The following is a 15450-nucleotide window of genomic DNA, read 5'->3' as shown; positions in this document are numbered from 1 at the left end:
TTCGGGGGCCAGGGTCAAGTTTGCAGGGCAAACATCTGCTCATTTGATTAAGGGGTTCCAAAGATACTAGTTAACTTGTCAGTTCAGTTGGTAACATAAAAATAGTCTATCAGTTCCAATACAATTAGGCAAGGGGGAAAAAAAAAAAACCAAACCAAAAAACAAAACAAAACAAAACAAAAATCACAGAATCATAGAAATGTAGGGCTGGAAGGGGACTTGAGAAATCAGCAAGACCAGCCCCATGCACTGAGGCAGGACCAAGTAAATCTAAAGCATCCCTGACAGGCCTAAGATATTCTTTAAAATCTCCAGCAATTTGGATTCCACAACCTCCCTTTGAAACCTATCCCAGAGCTCAACTACCCTTATTCGTTAGAAAGTTTTTCCCTTTCTAAAATCTCCCTTGCTGCAGATTAAACCCATTGCTTCTTATCCTACCTTCAGTGAACACCAAGAAGAACTGATCCTCATCCTCTTTGTAACAGACCTTAACAAATTTGAAGAGGATTATCAGGTTTCCCTCCTCCTCCCCCCCACCCGGTCATCTTTTCTAAAGACTCAACATGCCCAGTTTTTTTTAACCTTTCCTCATAGGTCAGGTTTTCTAAACCTTTTATTATTTTTGTTGCTCTCCTATGACTCTCTCCAATTTGTCCACATCTTTTTTAAAGTGTGGTGCCCAGATTTGGACACAGTACTACAGCTGAGGCCTCACCAGTGCTAGGTAGAGCAGGACAATTACCTCCCATGTCTTACATACAACACTCTCGTTAATACATTCCAGAATATTAGGCTTTCACAACTAGCACATTGAATAAGTCAATTTGAGATCTACTATAATCCCTAGATCCTTTTCTACAGGACTGTTGTCCAACCAGTTATTCTCCATTTTGTAGTTGTGCATTTGATTTTTCCTGTCTAGGTGAAGAAATTCAATAAACACAAGTGCAAAGTACATCTTGTTGATTACAGACCAATTCTCCAATTTGTCAAGTTTATTTTGTATTCCTATCCTGTCCTCCAAAGTGCTTACAACCGCTCCCCGCTTGGTGTCACCTACAGATTTTATAAACACTCTCCCCACATCATTGTCCAAGTGATTAATGAAAATATTGGTTAGTACTAGACCCAGGACTGACCTCCGCAGGACCCCACTAGATATGCCTTCCCAGTATGAGGGCAAGCCATTGATAAGTACTCTGAGTACCATTTTTCAACCAGTTGTGCACCCACTTTGTAGTAATTTAATCTAGACCACATTTCCCTAGTTTGCTTAGAAAAATGTCATATGGGACTGTGTCAAAAGCCTTTCTAAAAATCAAGATATAATCACATTTACTGCTTCCCCTTATCCAATAGGCCAAAAGGGGAAAGAAGGAAACTTGGTTTGGCATGGTTTGTTCTTGACAAATCCATACTGGCTATTCCTTGTAACACTCAACGTTCTTAGAAACTGATTGTCTAATAATTTGTTCCAGTATCTTTCCAGGTATCAAAGTTAGGCTGACTGGTCTAGAATACCCTGGATCCTCTTAGTACTGGTCTTTAAAAAGGGGTATAATGTTTGCCCTTCTCCAGTCCTCCGGGACCTCCCCAGTCCTCCGGGACCTCCCCAGTCCTCCATGAATTCTCAAAGATAATTGAGAATGGTTCCCAGATTGCTTCAGCTAGTTCATTAAGTACCCTAGGATGAATTTTTTCAGGCCCTACCCACTTGAATACATCTATTTTATCAAGATAGTCTACCATGTTCTTTCCCTATTTTGGCTTCCATTCCACCTCTCTCATTGATAATATTAATTGTATTCAGTATGTGGTTACCACTAACCTTTTTAGTGAAGAGAAGCAAAATGAGCATTAAACACCTCAGCGTTCTTGAGGTCATCAGTTATTAGCTCTCCTTCCCTGCTCAATAGAGGACCTATACTTTCTTTTGTCTTTCTCTTGCTCCTAACATATTAATAAAACCTCTTACTGCCTTTTGCGGCCCTGGCTAGCTGTAACCCATTTTGTGCCTTAGCCTCTCTCATTTTGTTCCTACCTACTTGTGCTACTCTTTGTACTCAGCTTTAGCAATTTGTCCATATTTCCAATTTTTTGTAGGATTCCGTTTCAATTTTCAGGTCATTAAAGAGCTCCTGATGGAGCCATGTATTGGGCTCTTACTATTCTTGCTGTGAAGAAGAGACATCAGGACAGTCTGCAGTTGTGCCTTTAATTCTGTCCCTTGAGAAACTGCCAGCTCTCCTGAACTCCTTTTCCCCTTAGATTTTCTTCCCAGGGGACCTTACCTACCGGTTTTCTGAGTCTGTTAAAGTCCGATTTTTATGAAGTCCAGTGTCCTTATTTTGCTGCCCTCACTCCTTCCTTGCCTTAGAATTAGGAAACCTATCACTTCATGATCACGCTCACTGAAATTGCCTTCCATCTTTAGATTCACTTCCCATTCCTCCCTGTTGGTTAGAATCAAGGCCAAAATGGCTGTCCCCTTGCTTACTTTCTCTACTTCTGAAAAAAAAAAAAAAAAAAAAAAAAAAAAAAAAAAAATGTTGTCTCCAATACCTTCCAAGCACTTATGGAAGAACAGACGAAAAAGTGCCCAAACCAAGTATAATCCACATATACAAACATTACAACTTCATATGGTTAGATGATTCTATACCTCAGACATTTCATTCCAGATGGGATTAAGATTTCGTTGAATGGTCTTGCTTCGGAACTGCGCCAAGCCAACTCGAAGAATAGCATAAGGGTCAGACTTCCCCCGGAAGTGGTCTTTCTGGACAAGGTTTTCAGCTTCTAGTAGATGAACTCTGACTACTCCCTGAACAAAACAAGCATCACAGATCAACATGAAAACACAGGCCTCTTGAGCATTTCAATACATTGCCTCTTAAAATAGCTATTTCAGGTGTTGGTTCCAATTATCATTTAAGCAAGGCTGCCATGGTATTTTGATGCAGAACATTCTACATAACAGGAAACATTTTTAATGTGTAATTTCATTTACTTAGAAGAGAGCAGTTTCTACTGAGGCACAGTCTAATGTAGGCTATCTTCATATGGTTATAATTGGGCAGGAAAGATCTCCAGTTGACACTACACTATACACACACAATTGTAAATAAGGACCTGATTCTACAAGGTGCTGAGCTCCTGAGTTCCCACTGGCTTCATAGGGAACTGAGCATGCTCAGACCTCTTCGGAAGTGCTCCTCTCCCACAGGGCCAGAGCCTGGAAGGACAAAAGAATAGCATCCACTGGAAAGGCATGATGGTATGATATTTTTGATTAGTTGTCGCAGAGGTGGCCATTCAACTTCCATTTGGTGATTAATTGTAGGTGGAAAACAGCCACCTATCCATTTTCCCCTCACTTTCCCAATATCTAGAATATTTATAGTATATTCAAGAGAGATTTGCATTTGAGAATGTTTTGGATGAATTTTTGTAAGATATTTTATTTCGTAAAAAGATTTGTGGTTTTCTGTCTTCCTACCTGTTATTTAAGCTCTTTCGTTATTAATGAAAGAATTGATGGGTTAGCGTACAAATCAAGCACAAACTGAAGATTTAGCATATTCCTTCATTAACCCAAAACTTTCATTTGGTAAGGGAGATCACTGATTAATCTCTTAAACAAGTCTTATTTACTGTATATACAAAGACCAAGAGGAACATCTGGCCAATTTATGCTTTTGTACCTTAAAACTACTGGGTATACTCTATGAATCTCAGAACAGGACTACGTAGAACATGGGTAGTCTATTTTTTGTCAAGGTCCAAATTTCTTGGTCAAAGGTATAGTCAAGGTCCATCCTCCAGAGAAGAAAATAATAAAAAGAACCCCAACAATAATGATTATAAGACATGAGGACAGTCTGCAGTACTGTAAATGAAAAGATTGCAGCATCTGTTCAAAAGCATCTGGCAGTCCAGATTTGGCCCACAGTCCACCTATTGACTACCCCCGATGTAGAAGAGATTGCTGCAATATAACTCAGCGTGGGGTCAGAGATTAAGAGTACCTAGACACCATTGTGATGGGTGCACTAGAAATACTCAAGATAGGCAAATACCTCTATCAACTACTACTGTCACAGCATTCAGTATCCAGCATCTTTAGCACCATTTGCTCAGATTTCTCCTACACACATTTGAGATGACTTCATTCAGTTTTAATAGACATGAATGGGAGAGAAATATTGGTTGGTATTATACATGGTATAAGCAGGCTTTCCCCTAAAGTTGGGGCACTGCACCACAGTTCAGTATTGCAGTAACTGGTGTTTTCAATCTGAACAGATACCCGCTATCATGCTTCAACCAGTTTTGGTAGGTGGACAATGTCAACTGGGGTCATGTCAACAATCCTAGCTCCCACAGTTTAGAGGTTGATGAGTTGTGTGCACAGCAGGTTAATGCATTCCCCTCCCTACCCCCCCCCGGTCTTAGCGTACAGCATATTCAGCTGATTGTGTGTCAATATATTACGTCATCCAGCTCAGAAAACACTCACATATGGGATAGGGAATCGTAGGTGGGAAATTTTCATGTTCTTCTTCAGTGGAATTGTGATTCTGTTTGGTAACACCAGCCGGGCAGCAATCAGGTCTTGGATTATCGTGTCTGACATTAAACTGAAGGGAAAATTTAAAACAAACAAACACAAAGAAGTCATGATTTTAATTACAACAAAAGACATTGCAAATGTGATCATTCTGCCTTCTCCACGCCTTGAAAGAGAATGTCTTCAACTCTCAAAACGAGGAAAGAACCAAGATTTCAGTCCTAATCTGTGATCTTGCTCATCCATCTGTGCACATGCAAGGGCACAAAATTTATGTTTACAAATGCATAACTGAGTTGGATGTGCAAATCCAGAACTGTGCATACAAGTGGCTATTTGCATGTACAACTGCAGTGTGGCGCATCCAAATCTTGCAGTTACAAAAGCTGGCTAGAAATTTGACCTTAGAAGTCTAAATAATAAACAAGAGGATACAAAAGATGAGGCAGGATGAGATGGGAACAAGAGGGTTCAAATCCAGGGTCTCTTTTGCACCATTTTGGGAATACACATGTTCATAGTGTTTCCACAACTTTGGAGTATTTTATTTGGAGTTTGGAGAACTTAAACAAAACAAAAACAGGTGACCACTTCACATCAGCATAAAATGACAATTTCTGACCTTGGATCCATGCATGAGGCCATGGGTGACTTTAGTTAGAGCCTCCTTGTATAGAATTTAAAGCTTATCCTTATGTTGAAAGTTGTTGGATTGACAGCCCTGGAGACTGAAGCCCTCCATGTATTCCCAGAATAAGCACTGCATGTACAGTAATATGAGCTTCTCCCACCTTTCCCCACCAGCTTGCCTTAATCTATACCCTCTTGGAATAGCCACCTTTAGGAAATTCAGCTTCCATTCACCCCTTAGCTTCTCCACTAAGACTGCCAAGAAAGAGAATCAGTTGCAAGGTTGTTTTTTGTGATGCAGACAAAATTATTGGAGCCTGGACTCCAATACTGCCCTTTCTTAAGTCAGATTTACTGAAGAAAAAAAAGTAAACACTATTGTAAATAGGAAGCTGAAGATAGACAAGTAAAAAAAAAAAAAAAAAAAAAAAAACCAAACGAACAGGCGGATGATTAACCAATGGAACAATCTACAATATCTCCTCCAAGCACTCTGGTCTTTATACATTATAAAGAATTAAAACAAAAAGGCACAAACTCCTTCTCCCCCCGCCCCCCTCTATGTCACCTTTTAAAAATAAATGGTTTCAGGGAGATCATGTGATCTTTATTGAGCACAAAGATCCTTTGCATCCCATCAAGTCACAGGAGCCGCAGACTCAAGGAGCAGCAATTGTTCATTTCATGTGCAAGTTTCTAGGAATAAATGACTTTGCTGTAATCAATCAGAGCTGAATTTGCTGGGTTTCGTTATACATTAAGAACCGATGTCTGGAAACAGAAGCCAGAAAGATTCAAATGGGAAATAAGGCCGACATTTTTAACAGTGAGGGTGATAACCCATTGGAACAAAACTATCCAGGGAAATGGTGGCGTCTCTAAGTTGTGAGGTCTTCACATCACAACTGGATGCCTTTCTGGAAGATATGCTTTAGCCACAGTCATTGGGTTCAGTATAGGGGTCACAGGGTGAAGTTTAATAGTCTGTGATATACAGGTTAGACTGGAATGATCTGGCCTTATACCTTATGGAATCTATGAAATGCAGTAAAAAAAAAAAAAAAAAAAAAAAAAAAAGCATTGATTTTTAATCTTTCAGTTCTAGCCTCATACTTGGCCCTCTATTGCTGTATTTGCAGAACAAGCATTTGACCTATCTCCACATAGCCAGAAGTGTGTAGGAAACATACATTTTAGTGCTTTCCACTTACTAATGGTGAATGAAGTGCTTTCAATGAACAGCTATTTGGCATGAGCAAGTCTGTACCTACAGGGCAGGATACCATTAAGGAGGAAAAGACTAACAAACAGAACAAAACACCCCACCGTCACTCCCTCCCCACCTCATCTCACTGCTAAGTAAAGTGCTAGCAAAACCAGGAATATGCTGGATAAGGCTGTTCCATGATCTGGTCACAGTGCACAGTTTGACCAGAACAGAAGGCTGAAATCCCATGCCCTGCCCAGTACAAATGCAGAGCTCACAGACGGTCTGATGACAGGACAGGGATTTCCTGCCCAAATCCCCCATCAACAGAAAGGTTATGAAATCATGTGAATTTTGGCATGGACCTGAATCCAACTTAGTGTAGCTTTTAACAAGTAAATTACTAGGCAGGATTTCATATTTCTTTACTCTTCCCCATAAATCAGAGTCATTTAAAGGAAGAGTTCTGGTTCAACCAGTCTTTCAGCGTGTTTCACATCCAGGCGTGTTTGTTCATAAGGCTTTCATGATCAGCAGAGTTTTTTCTATATTTAAGCCACTATAAAGGGAAGTAGGAAGGAGTGAAGCAGTCAGGCTCCAGCATTTTGCAGCGAGCCAAATGAATTGTTGCTTGTAAGTGTGCAGCATGTGCAGCCCTTTCCTGCAAGGTTTTAAGAGAATTTGCATTGGAAAGGAAAAAGATTTGTTCCCAAGTTAAAAAGGACATCTCCTCCCAGGGAAAACTCCAGGGCATACAGCTGCTCTGGCCTCAAAGGGAGCGCTCTGCCACTGTACATCGAAAGGCTTGGATACCTTTACTCACTTTGAGTAGCAGCACAATCCCATTTGATTCAGTGGAGTAAGCAGCTACTCAACATGCACAAGAGAGTGTCTGCATGGGGTCCTAAGTCCGTTTCAGCAGGAGGAGGAGGAGATAGAAAAGCAGCCCCTAAAAATCATTTTTAGTTTAAAAATAATGACTTGCAAGTAACCAATTGGTAGGTTACTTTTCCTTTCCATGTGACTTGAACAGTTTTCTGCTTAAGCTGACAAAACTCTGAAGCGGGAAATGCATCTTTGTTCCTGATGAACAGCTTGAAAATCCAGAGTAGTGGAGCCAAATAGAGAGATATGCACATTCACTGTGAAACTTAAATATAAACAATCAACCCAATACCGCCCGCATTTGGAAAGGGCTGGGACAACTTTGTGTTTCTTTTGGGAATCTGAGGAGTTGATAACCTGTTGTGGGAAAAGCAGGGGAATTTCTGCCATTTGGGATTTTGTGGTTGATTTAAAAATAGATTCCATGATTAATAAAACTACAACATAGAGTACACAAAGCCCAGGATAGTTTGCTTATATTTGTGTACCTCAAAATAAATACAGTGTGCAAATCCCTTAACTCTGGATATTGGTCATTATAAACTATCAATGCAAAATAATATTTGCAGGTGTGGAAAGGAAGGCCAGCTTTGTAATTGTAGCCCTTGTTATGGCCTCAGTGTCTTTTGTGACTTTTCACAGGAGATTTGTCTAGCCATAATACTTCCTTCATGAGCCTCAAACGTGATGAAATGGTAGAAAAGCAATAGAGCTTTGAGTTCAGATTTTGCAGATTGTTCTGCTACTATTGTTATGGACAACAGTATAAAGCCTTAAGATACATAGTTATTGAAAATCCTTTGGCTCAGTTTCTAGAGAAAGGGGTTCATTTCTATACGATTCCCCCTCCCATCCCGCCTCTTTCTTAATAAATAAAAGAAGAAGAGAAGTGAACGCTCACCTAATTCCTGGGGCATCTAGGAGGTTGGTCAGGCCTGCCCAGTTGACTTCCAAGTACTACAGTAAGCAGGAAAAGAAAAAACCCAAACTGAACGGTATTAATGAATTTGCAACAAGTGATTAATGAGCCTAAAAAACACAAGACATATCCAGCTAAAGAAAAACTGAATTATGTTTATACCTAAAAAACAATGGCTGAGAATGAGACATTTCCTCCTTTATTTGAACTGCCAAGGTCTGGTGTCAGGGTTTCTTTGGGCCTTATCCCCCAAAGACTTAGGAACATAGGAATTGCCATCTTGTATCGGAGCAGCAGGCTGGTCAGTCCAGTGTTCCATCTGAGAGCAGCCATTACCAAATGCTTCACACAAAGACGTAAGCAATCCTGTAGTGGAAAACTGTGAGGTGATCCACGCATCGGGGAAGTGCCTTCCTAATTACCTCATGCACCGAAGCACAAGGGTGTATAGTCCATCCAAACGTGTGTGGTGTTTACATTTCTAATCACATGGAAGAGTTTGCTACAGAGCCATGTGATACATTAATTGATCACCTTCTGACTTCCCATAGGACATGTTCCAACAAATACCCCAGCAACTTCAGAGAGCCATCATTTAAAAAAAAAAACAAAACAAAAAAACCACACACCACTCTCAAGATGTCAGAGTATGGTTTCCTCTTTCTGTGCCCCAAAGTTATTCTGCCCTGCGACAGTAACAGTTTTTCTATACATTTAAAAAAAAGTCACAGCTTTAAAATCCACTATTTCATGGCTCTGCTGAGTCAGAAATGTAGATAGCTAGGAAGAGCGGTTTTAGTAGGACCAGATCCAACTAAGGCAATGGGCTTTACATGCAGAGGGATTTAGCCGAGTGACCCTGGAAATATGGCCCAATGTTTTTAAAGATGCTCAGAAATTATTTTAGCAGTGCCTTAAATATATATGCAGCAGCTACAGAACACGCAATTGGGCAGCGTGGCATAAATGTTTTATGCGAGTCATCCCAGATGAGCACCGATTACTTATAAGTGGTGAAGCCATAGTGAGTCATGTGACCATCTCAAACTCACCCTGATAAAGTCACACTACTACACCCCACCATCATCACGGACTCCATCCCCACAGATTAACTAGGCATCACGGCCATCAGCCAGGCATCCTCAACTGGCTTGTGTCTGCTCCTATCCTGAAGGGAGCTATCATGGACTTTGCACACTTCCTTTGCTAGATGCTTACTAAGGAATCAAGTGTCTCTCTTCTCTCCCCCCCGTCCCCCACACCGTGGAGAACACCTCAGTTTGAGGCCATTCTCCAACTGCACCATGCCATTTAGTTCAGCTTGAACAAGAGATGCGTTCAGAAAGCACATTCGTGGGTGGCTAGAGTGACCCAGCAACGTCACATATGAGCTGAAGTGCTAAAAGGAACTCAGACAAACACTCAATCCAGAGTAGCAAGACTCAATAACTCTCTGGAACGGCCTTAGAAAACAGGTTTTACAGTGAGTCCATGGAGTTTCACGGATCCTCATACAAGCTCAGACTAGACCAGAGCAGCTGGTTTTGTTTGAGACGTGACTAAGTTCTTCTCCCTTATATGGAATACAGCAAAAGATTTACAGGTATTTGAACTGAATGTTTGCAGTTCATCCTCAATAACTGCTGCTACCTTCTCCCCCTCTTGGATCATAAATGTGACATTTATCATCATGTCCCTCTGCTGTACAGCTAACTTTTCTGATAGAGTTTGGCATCTATTTGAAATGTTCAAGTCTAGCACTGCCTACATGTCATGCAGTCCAACTTACCTTCCACTGCCTTGTTCTCACACACACACCCCTCCTCTACCACCTTCCGTTGCACGTTTCCTTTGTTTGAAAGGAAACCCCCAGAGCCAGAACACTCCATTTCTAACTTTTAAGTTTGCATTTTACTAGTCTATGGAGGTTTCCTCTATTAAGCCACTACTCCGAGGGCAAGATCGATCCCCAGCTCATGTAAACTGTGTAGCTCCACTAACTTCAGTTTACACCAGCTGAGGATCTTGCCCTGAAAACTAAGTTCTTTGAGGCAATGACCTCATGTATGCACTAATCCAGTTGATTAATGCAAGGATCTTTAGTAATACAGGGCTTTTCAGCAGAAGAGTGGATTTCATTTTTGCTTCACGCTACTGCTCAATGGGATTTCCCTCCCGCCTATGCACCACTTATGCCTCTCATTGGATTTTGTTTTGCCTTCAGTCTTGCCATTGGCAATACATCCAACACCATTTTTGTCTTACTGAACTGTTGCCAAAGTTACTCAGCACCCAGGACCAGCAGCCACCATCTCATGCAAGTAGTAGATTGTTGGGGCTAATCATTTCTTAGTTATGTACCATATTGGTTGTATTGCCTGAAATATTATAATGTTGGTAAAATATACTGGTGTCTTAGTTTACCCTCTCCAGCAACATGGCCAACCTATACAGTTACTTATGGATTTAGCATAGTATCCGCTTTAGTTTGTGACTACAACAGAGGCACACAGTAGCAAAAATTTCTTCAAATCCACTCCCCAGAGGCCAATAATCAGCTCCACATCTAGCCACCTCCCCACAGCTATGTTCTTTTTAGCCTATAGCTGAGACCACTGGATAATCCCATGGTATGTACCATGAATCCTTATAATCCAAAAAATACATAATGATCAAAATTCTGCTGTTGCAACCATTCAGCACACTGAATTCAGTGGTGTTGTGTGGGGGTAGCAGGAGAATGTTGTCTAGTCTTGTACTGTGCTACAGTCACTAGGAACTTGAAGTATCTTCATTATAGCTAATGCCAACCAAAGGGCAATGCTTCATGGAAAGATTTATAAGTGTGACCCACATATTATGTGCGTTTGGTCTCTAATTTCCTTTACACTTAAGCAAAAAAAAAAAAAAAAAAAAAAAATCCAGAAATACATAAAAAAAAAGTGAGGCATGCTATAAGCGGTCACTAGGAAGAGAAAGGTGGGATTTAATTCACAGCAAGTGGCATTCACAAGGTTACACAATTAGGTCTTCAATGCAAGGCTAACACAGACTGGCACCTAAAATGGCTGCATTTATTAACTGTATTAATAATCTGTCAATAGTCCGTCCATATGCCTTTTATTGCAAGACCATCTACCACAGTCACTAGGGAGTCTGTGCATTCATAGAAGCTAAAAAGACTAACTTGACATACAACACTGTAGGAGAATAAAATGCACAAGAATTAGAGACCAAACGCACATAATATGTGAGTCACACTTATTATCTAGATCTCTAAAAAGAGAGACATTCTTATTTTAAGCACATTATTGTTCAAAACTCTATTTTAAGTATTACATAGTAGGCAGGGAAGTAACCAAGCTATTACAGATGGATATTTAAAAGGCAGATTGCCCCTCACTGTCATATGAGCAAAGATCAAGGGTCAATCAGGCTGCAGAATGGAATTCACTACAGACTTACCGGTTTTTGAATAAAAAACATTGTCATGGCTCCAAAGAAAGGCACATCTGTGATGAGAGGTTCCAGTATCACCCGTAACGTTCCACGTAACTGTGAAGAGAACAGAGGAGGGAAACGTTAGTTTGAAGGTAATGGCCAGGATGAACCTGAACTGCTGCCTCATTTAGAGAGATGCGTGGTCAAAGCACACAAATGGGACATAGAACTCCAGAGTTCTAGGCCCTAACATCAAGACTCCATATCATAGAATACACTTTTTCTCAAAACCCATTCTCTATTGCCAGGGTCCTCCTACCATCTCATCTGAGCAATGAATTCAGAGAGCATTTCTCTTCTCTAACTTCAGTGGTAAGCTTGAGCTGGCACAACATCTACTTAGTTTGTAAGGAGTTATGTTAAGAGGCAATCCAAAGTGAAACGCTTTTCACCGGCATTTAAAAAAAAAAAATCAAAACATTTCTCTTGGGTGCTTTTGAAAAAATGTATCCAAGTGACTTCGGACCCCAAGCCCCATTTTCAGAAGTGATTGAAACTCAGGCTCCCAAGCCTTTAAGTCACTTCTGAACATGGGGCTTGGGTGCTTTTGAGAATTTTACCCCTTAAATTTTATAGAATCTTGTTTCCACAAAGTTGAAATTTGGAGCCTAAATGGATTTAAATCTACCCCAGAAATACTGGGTTTAACTATATGTGTGCACCACTTCCCTTTACTGGAGAGAATCAGCGCTTCTCCCCTGCATGTCTGAGATCACATACTGCTAATGGCAAAAGCAGAGATTTTTCAAACAGATTAAAGGGAGTTGCTACGCTCCTTTGAAAGTCCCAGCCTCAGTGTAACTCAAGTAGCATAGGGTCTACGCTGATGGACTGAGGTTCAATCTTCTCTCTCCACAGTCACTGTGAAGTTCCAAGAGGTTTACTATCATCTTTCTATTTGATAGTGTTTTTTGTCTGCAAGTCTCAAAGTGCTTTCCAAAGGAGGCATTTTACACATGGGGAAACAGAGCCACAAGGCAGTGAAGCGACTTGTCCAAGATCACCCAGCAGCAGCAGCAGCAACAGAAATAAAACCCAGGACTCCTGACCCCCAGTCTCATGCCCTAACCACAGGGCCATACTGCCTCAATATAAAATACAGCATCAAATGAACATCGGCATTATACCCACCTGTATTCCTTTCACTCCTCCTTTAAACTTTGATACTTCCATGTGAATCTCGCAGTCCCCTATATAACTGAGAGAAAGTTCTCACATTATTCCCGTGTTTGCAATACCCACACTCGAACAAAATGGAGCTGTAAAGAATATAAGGGAAATGAGCATATCAACCCTAACATGATATTGCAGAACTGGATGAGCGTTATGGGGGTCCAAGGGAGTAAAGAAATAGCCTGGTGCTCTCACAACCACTACTCAGACTCTGATCCTGCACCAGAAGCCATGAGAGCAGACTCCTGTGCCCATGCAGAATCCCACTGAAGTCACAATCACAGCCTGATGCACTATTTCACCTCTCTTGGCTCATGTCACATCTTTCATGTCATCACAGCAGGCTGGGCCAGAGATGCCGAATACAGGGGCAAAAACACCTTAAAAATAACCCAGTGGTCTTGAGGCTGACCCATAGGACAGACAATAGGTCAATTATTGGGCAGTTACCATTGAGAGTATCAGACCCAGAATAAAATTAATTTTGAGTACAACAATTTTGGAAGTTGAGAATAACCTGAAAATAAACTATTTTTAATACTGTTCATTGTAAGACTACAACTTCTTGATTTTTAAATCATGGCTGCCATATTATTTTTATATTACATATACACACACACACACACACACACACACACACACATAAAATAAATAAATACCCCCCCCACACACACACACCCCACAAACACACACATACACCCCAGAGGAGTAAGTCCCTTCGGCAAATTTGCAAGATACTACAGGCTCTAGATAAAGAATATTTTTTGGATTTATACACCCACAAGACAAAAAGCACACAGCCAATTTAAATCCTGATGAAATCTGAAAAGTGAACCAAACAAAATTCCGTGCAATGTATTTATCTGGGGGAAGGAGGATGGAGGGGTGGGGAGAAGAGAGAGAGAGACACAAACATTTCCAGATTAAGAAGTTTCCACTATAAAAACTGAAAGCTCGAATGTTGTAACATTGCAACTGTGTGTGTCACCTTACAAGGTATACTGAAAATTAATACTGGTTAATCTTGAGTGACAGTCACATTACCAGAAAACTAAGAATTTTTTTTTTTTTTTTTTTTTTAAAGTGATGCATTGCTACAAATATCAATCTTTGGGCTCTATTTTGCAATCCTTACTCAGGCAGAGCTCCCATTGACTTCACAAGGAGTTGTCTGACTAAAGAGCCCAGAGGAAGGCCAGAAGCGGGCCCCTGAGTTTGTTTATTGCAAACTAGGAATTTAAAGGCAGCTGTCACTAGTATGTGATGCAGATGACACTGCTTTGGTTTATAAAAATCCTTTGATTTCTGCAGAATCAGAAACTCTTCCAAACAGTCATTAATGCCTTTTATTTCTAGCAACCACTTAGCTACAGAACTATGTTTAATGTTCTCACAGAATATTCTTTCCTGACAGATTTGTCTGACAAAAGTTCTAGGGTGAAATATTCAGCACAATCTGTACCATCAGATTTTTATCATCGTTTAGGCTGTTCTAAATCAATATTACGTAGGAACTGCCACACCAAGTCAGAACAGAGGTCCATATGTGGACCTCACCCACTGCCTTGTCTCGGACAATGGCCAGTACCATATGCTTCAGAGGACAGTGCAACAAACTCCACTATAGAGCGTTATGGCACGTCTTGCCCAAATAGGGAGTTTCTTCCCAATCTCCCTCAAAGGTTGGTTAATGCCCTGAAGCAGGAGGGTTGATAGGGTTTTTTGGAGGGCTATTTTTAATCTTATCCATTTGAATGTCTAATTCTGTCTCAAATCTTGGTCTAATAGCTTGGGGGGCAGGGAGTAATGAGGGCTATGGGTTAATTATGCGTTGTTAAAAGAACAATTCTCTGCTTATTGAATAGGACAGCACAAGGATAAATTGCTTTTGTTGGGATACTACTGTTATTCACAGGCTATGAATAATGGTAGCATCACACTGGGAAACTAAAAGGGATGCATGACAGACTGGCAATATCCTGAACATATCTTATGGAATTAAGGTAATTCAATGAAGTGTAAATTAAACCTTACTGAGTTAGGGTTTAATACTTTCAGGGTACATTGTGGATGTATTAAAAATGAAATTGTGTATGTCGTGTTGTGGCATTGTATGCATCTTCTTTAGTAGGGAGGATGGATGCTAATGAACTTCCTCCTTATCAATCTTTAAAGCCATCACCCTCAGAGATTCACATATATTACTTCAAACTGGATTCTCCAAAGACCAACAGACAAAGAAAAGACTTTTGGTTAAATAGCCTAAGTTTAAACTGGCTCAGGACCTTCTGATCCAGCAAACAAACAATCAGGTCCATAGAGGGCCCCAATCCTTAGGGAAGGATTGGAAGGACTAGGCTTACTGAGGCTTCATAAGAGTGTGCTTCTTCTGAGCTGAAGCTCAATGAACTTGTAACTGCAAAGAAACCCCTCTGGTGGGGAGATGCATGGTAGCCTTATTAGCACACATGTAGGTTCTTTTATTGTTTTAATAAGTCTTCTCTGTAATGCTTTTTACCTTAAGAATAAAAAGTAGGCTTACTTAGAAAGAATGGTGTGGAA

General features: G+C 40.6%; 1 protein-coding gene across 1 annotated transcript in view; it reads right to left on the bottom strand.

The window, feature by feature from the left end:
- The window catches only part of ESYT3 (extended synaptotagmin 3), a 57214-nt gene that overhangs the window by 19785 nt on the left and 21979 nt on the right, over positions 1 to 15450 (bottom strand). Inside the window, exons 5-9 of the mRNA XM_054043946.1 lie at positions 12847 to 12913; positions 11680 to 11769; positions 8197 to 8252; positions 4523 to 4643; positions 2666 to 2827 (exon numbers count right to left, since the gene is read on the bottom strand). Of these exons, the coding sequence (XP_053899921.1) occupies positions 2666 to 2827; positions 4523 to 4643; positions 8197 to 8252; positions 11680 to 11769; positions 12847 to 12913 (496 nt within the window). The remainder of the gene's footprint in view (positions 1 to 2665; positions 2828 to 4522; positions 4644 to 8196; positions 8253 to 11679; positions 11770 to 12846; positions 12914 to 15450) is intronic.

This window comes from Malaclemys terrapin, chromosome 11 (genome assembly GCF_027887155.1).
Source record: "Malaclemys terrapin pileata isolate rMalTer1 chromosome 11, rMalTer1.hap1, whole genome shotgun sequence".
NCBI classification, from domain to species: Eukaryota; Metazoa; Chordata; order Testudines; family Emydidae; genus Malaclemys; species Malaclemys terrapin.
The sequence above is the reverse complement of the archived record's forward strand: the minus strand, read 5'-3'. Positions and strand labels throughout refer to the sequence as shown.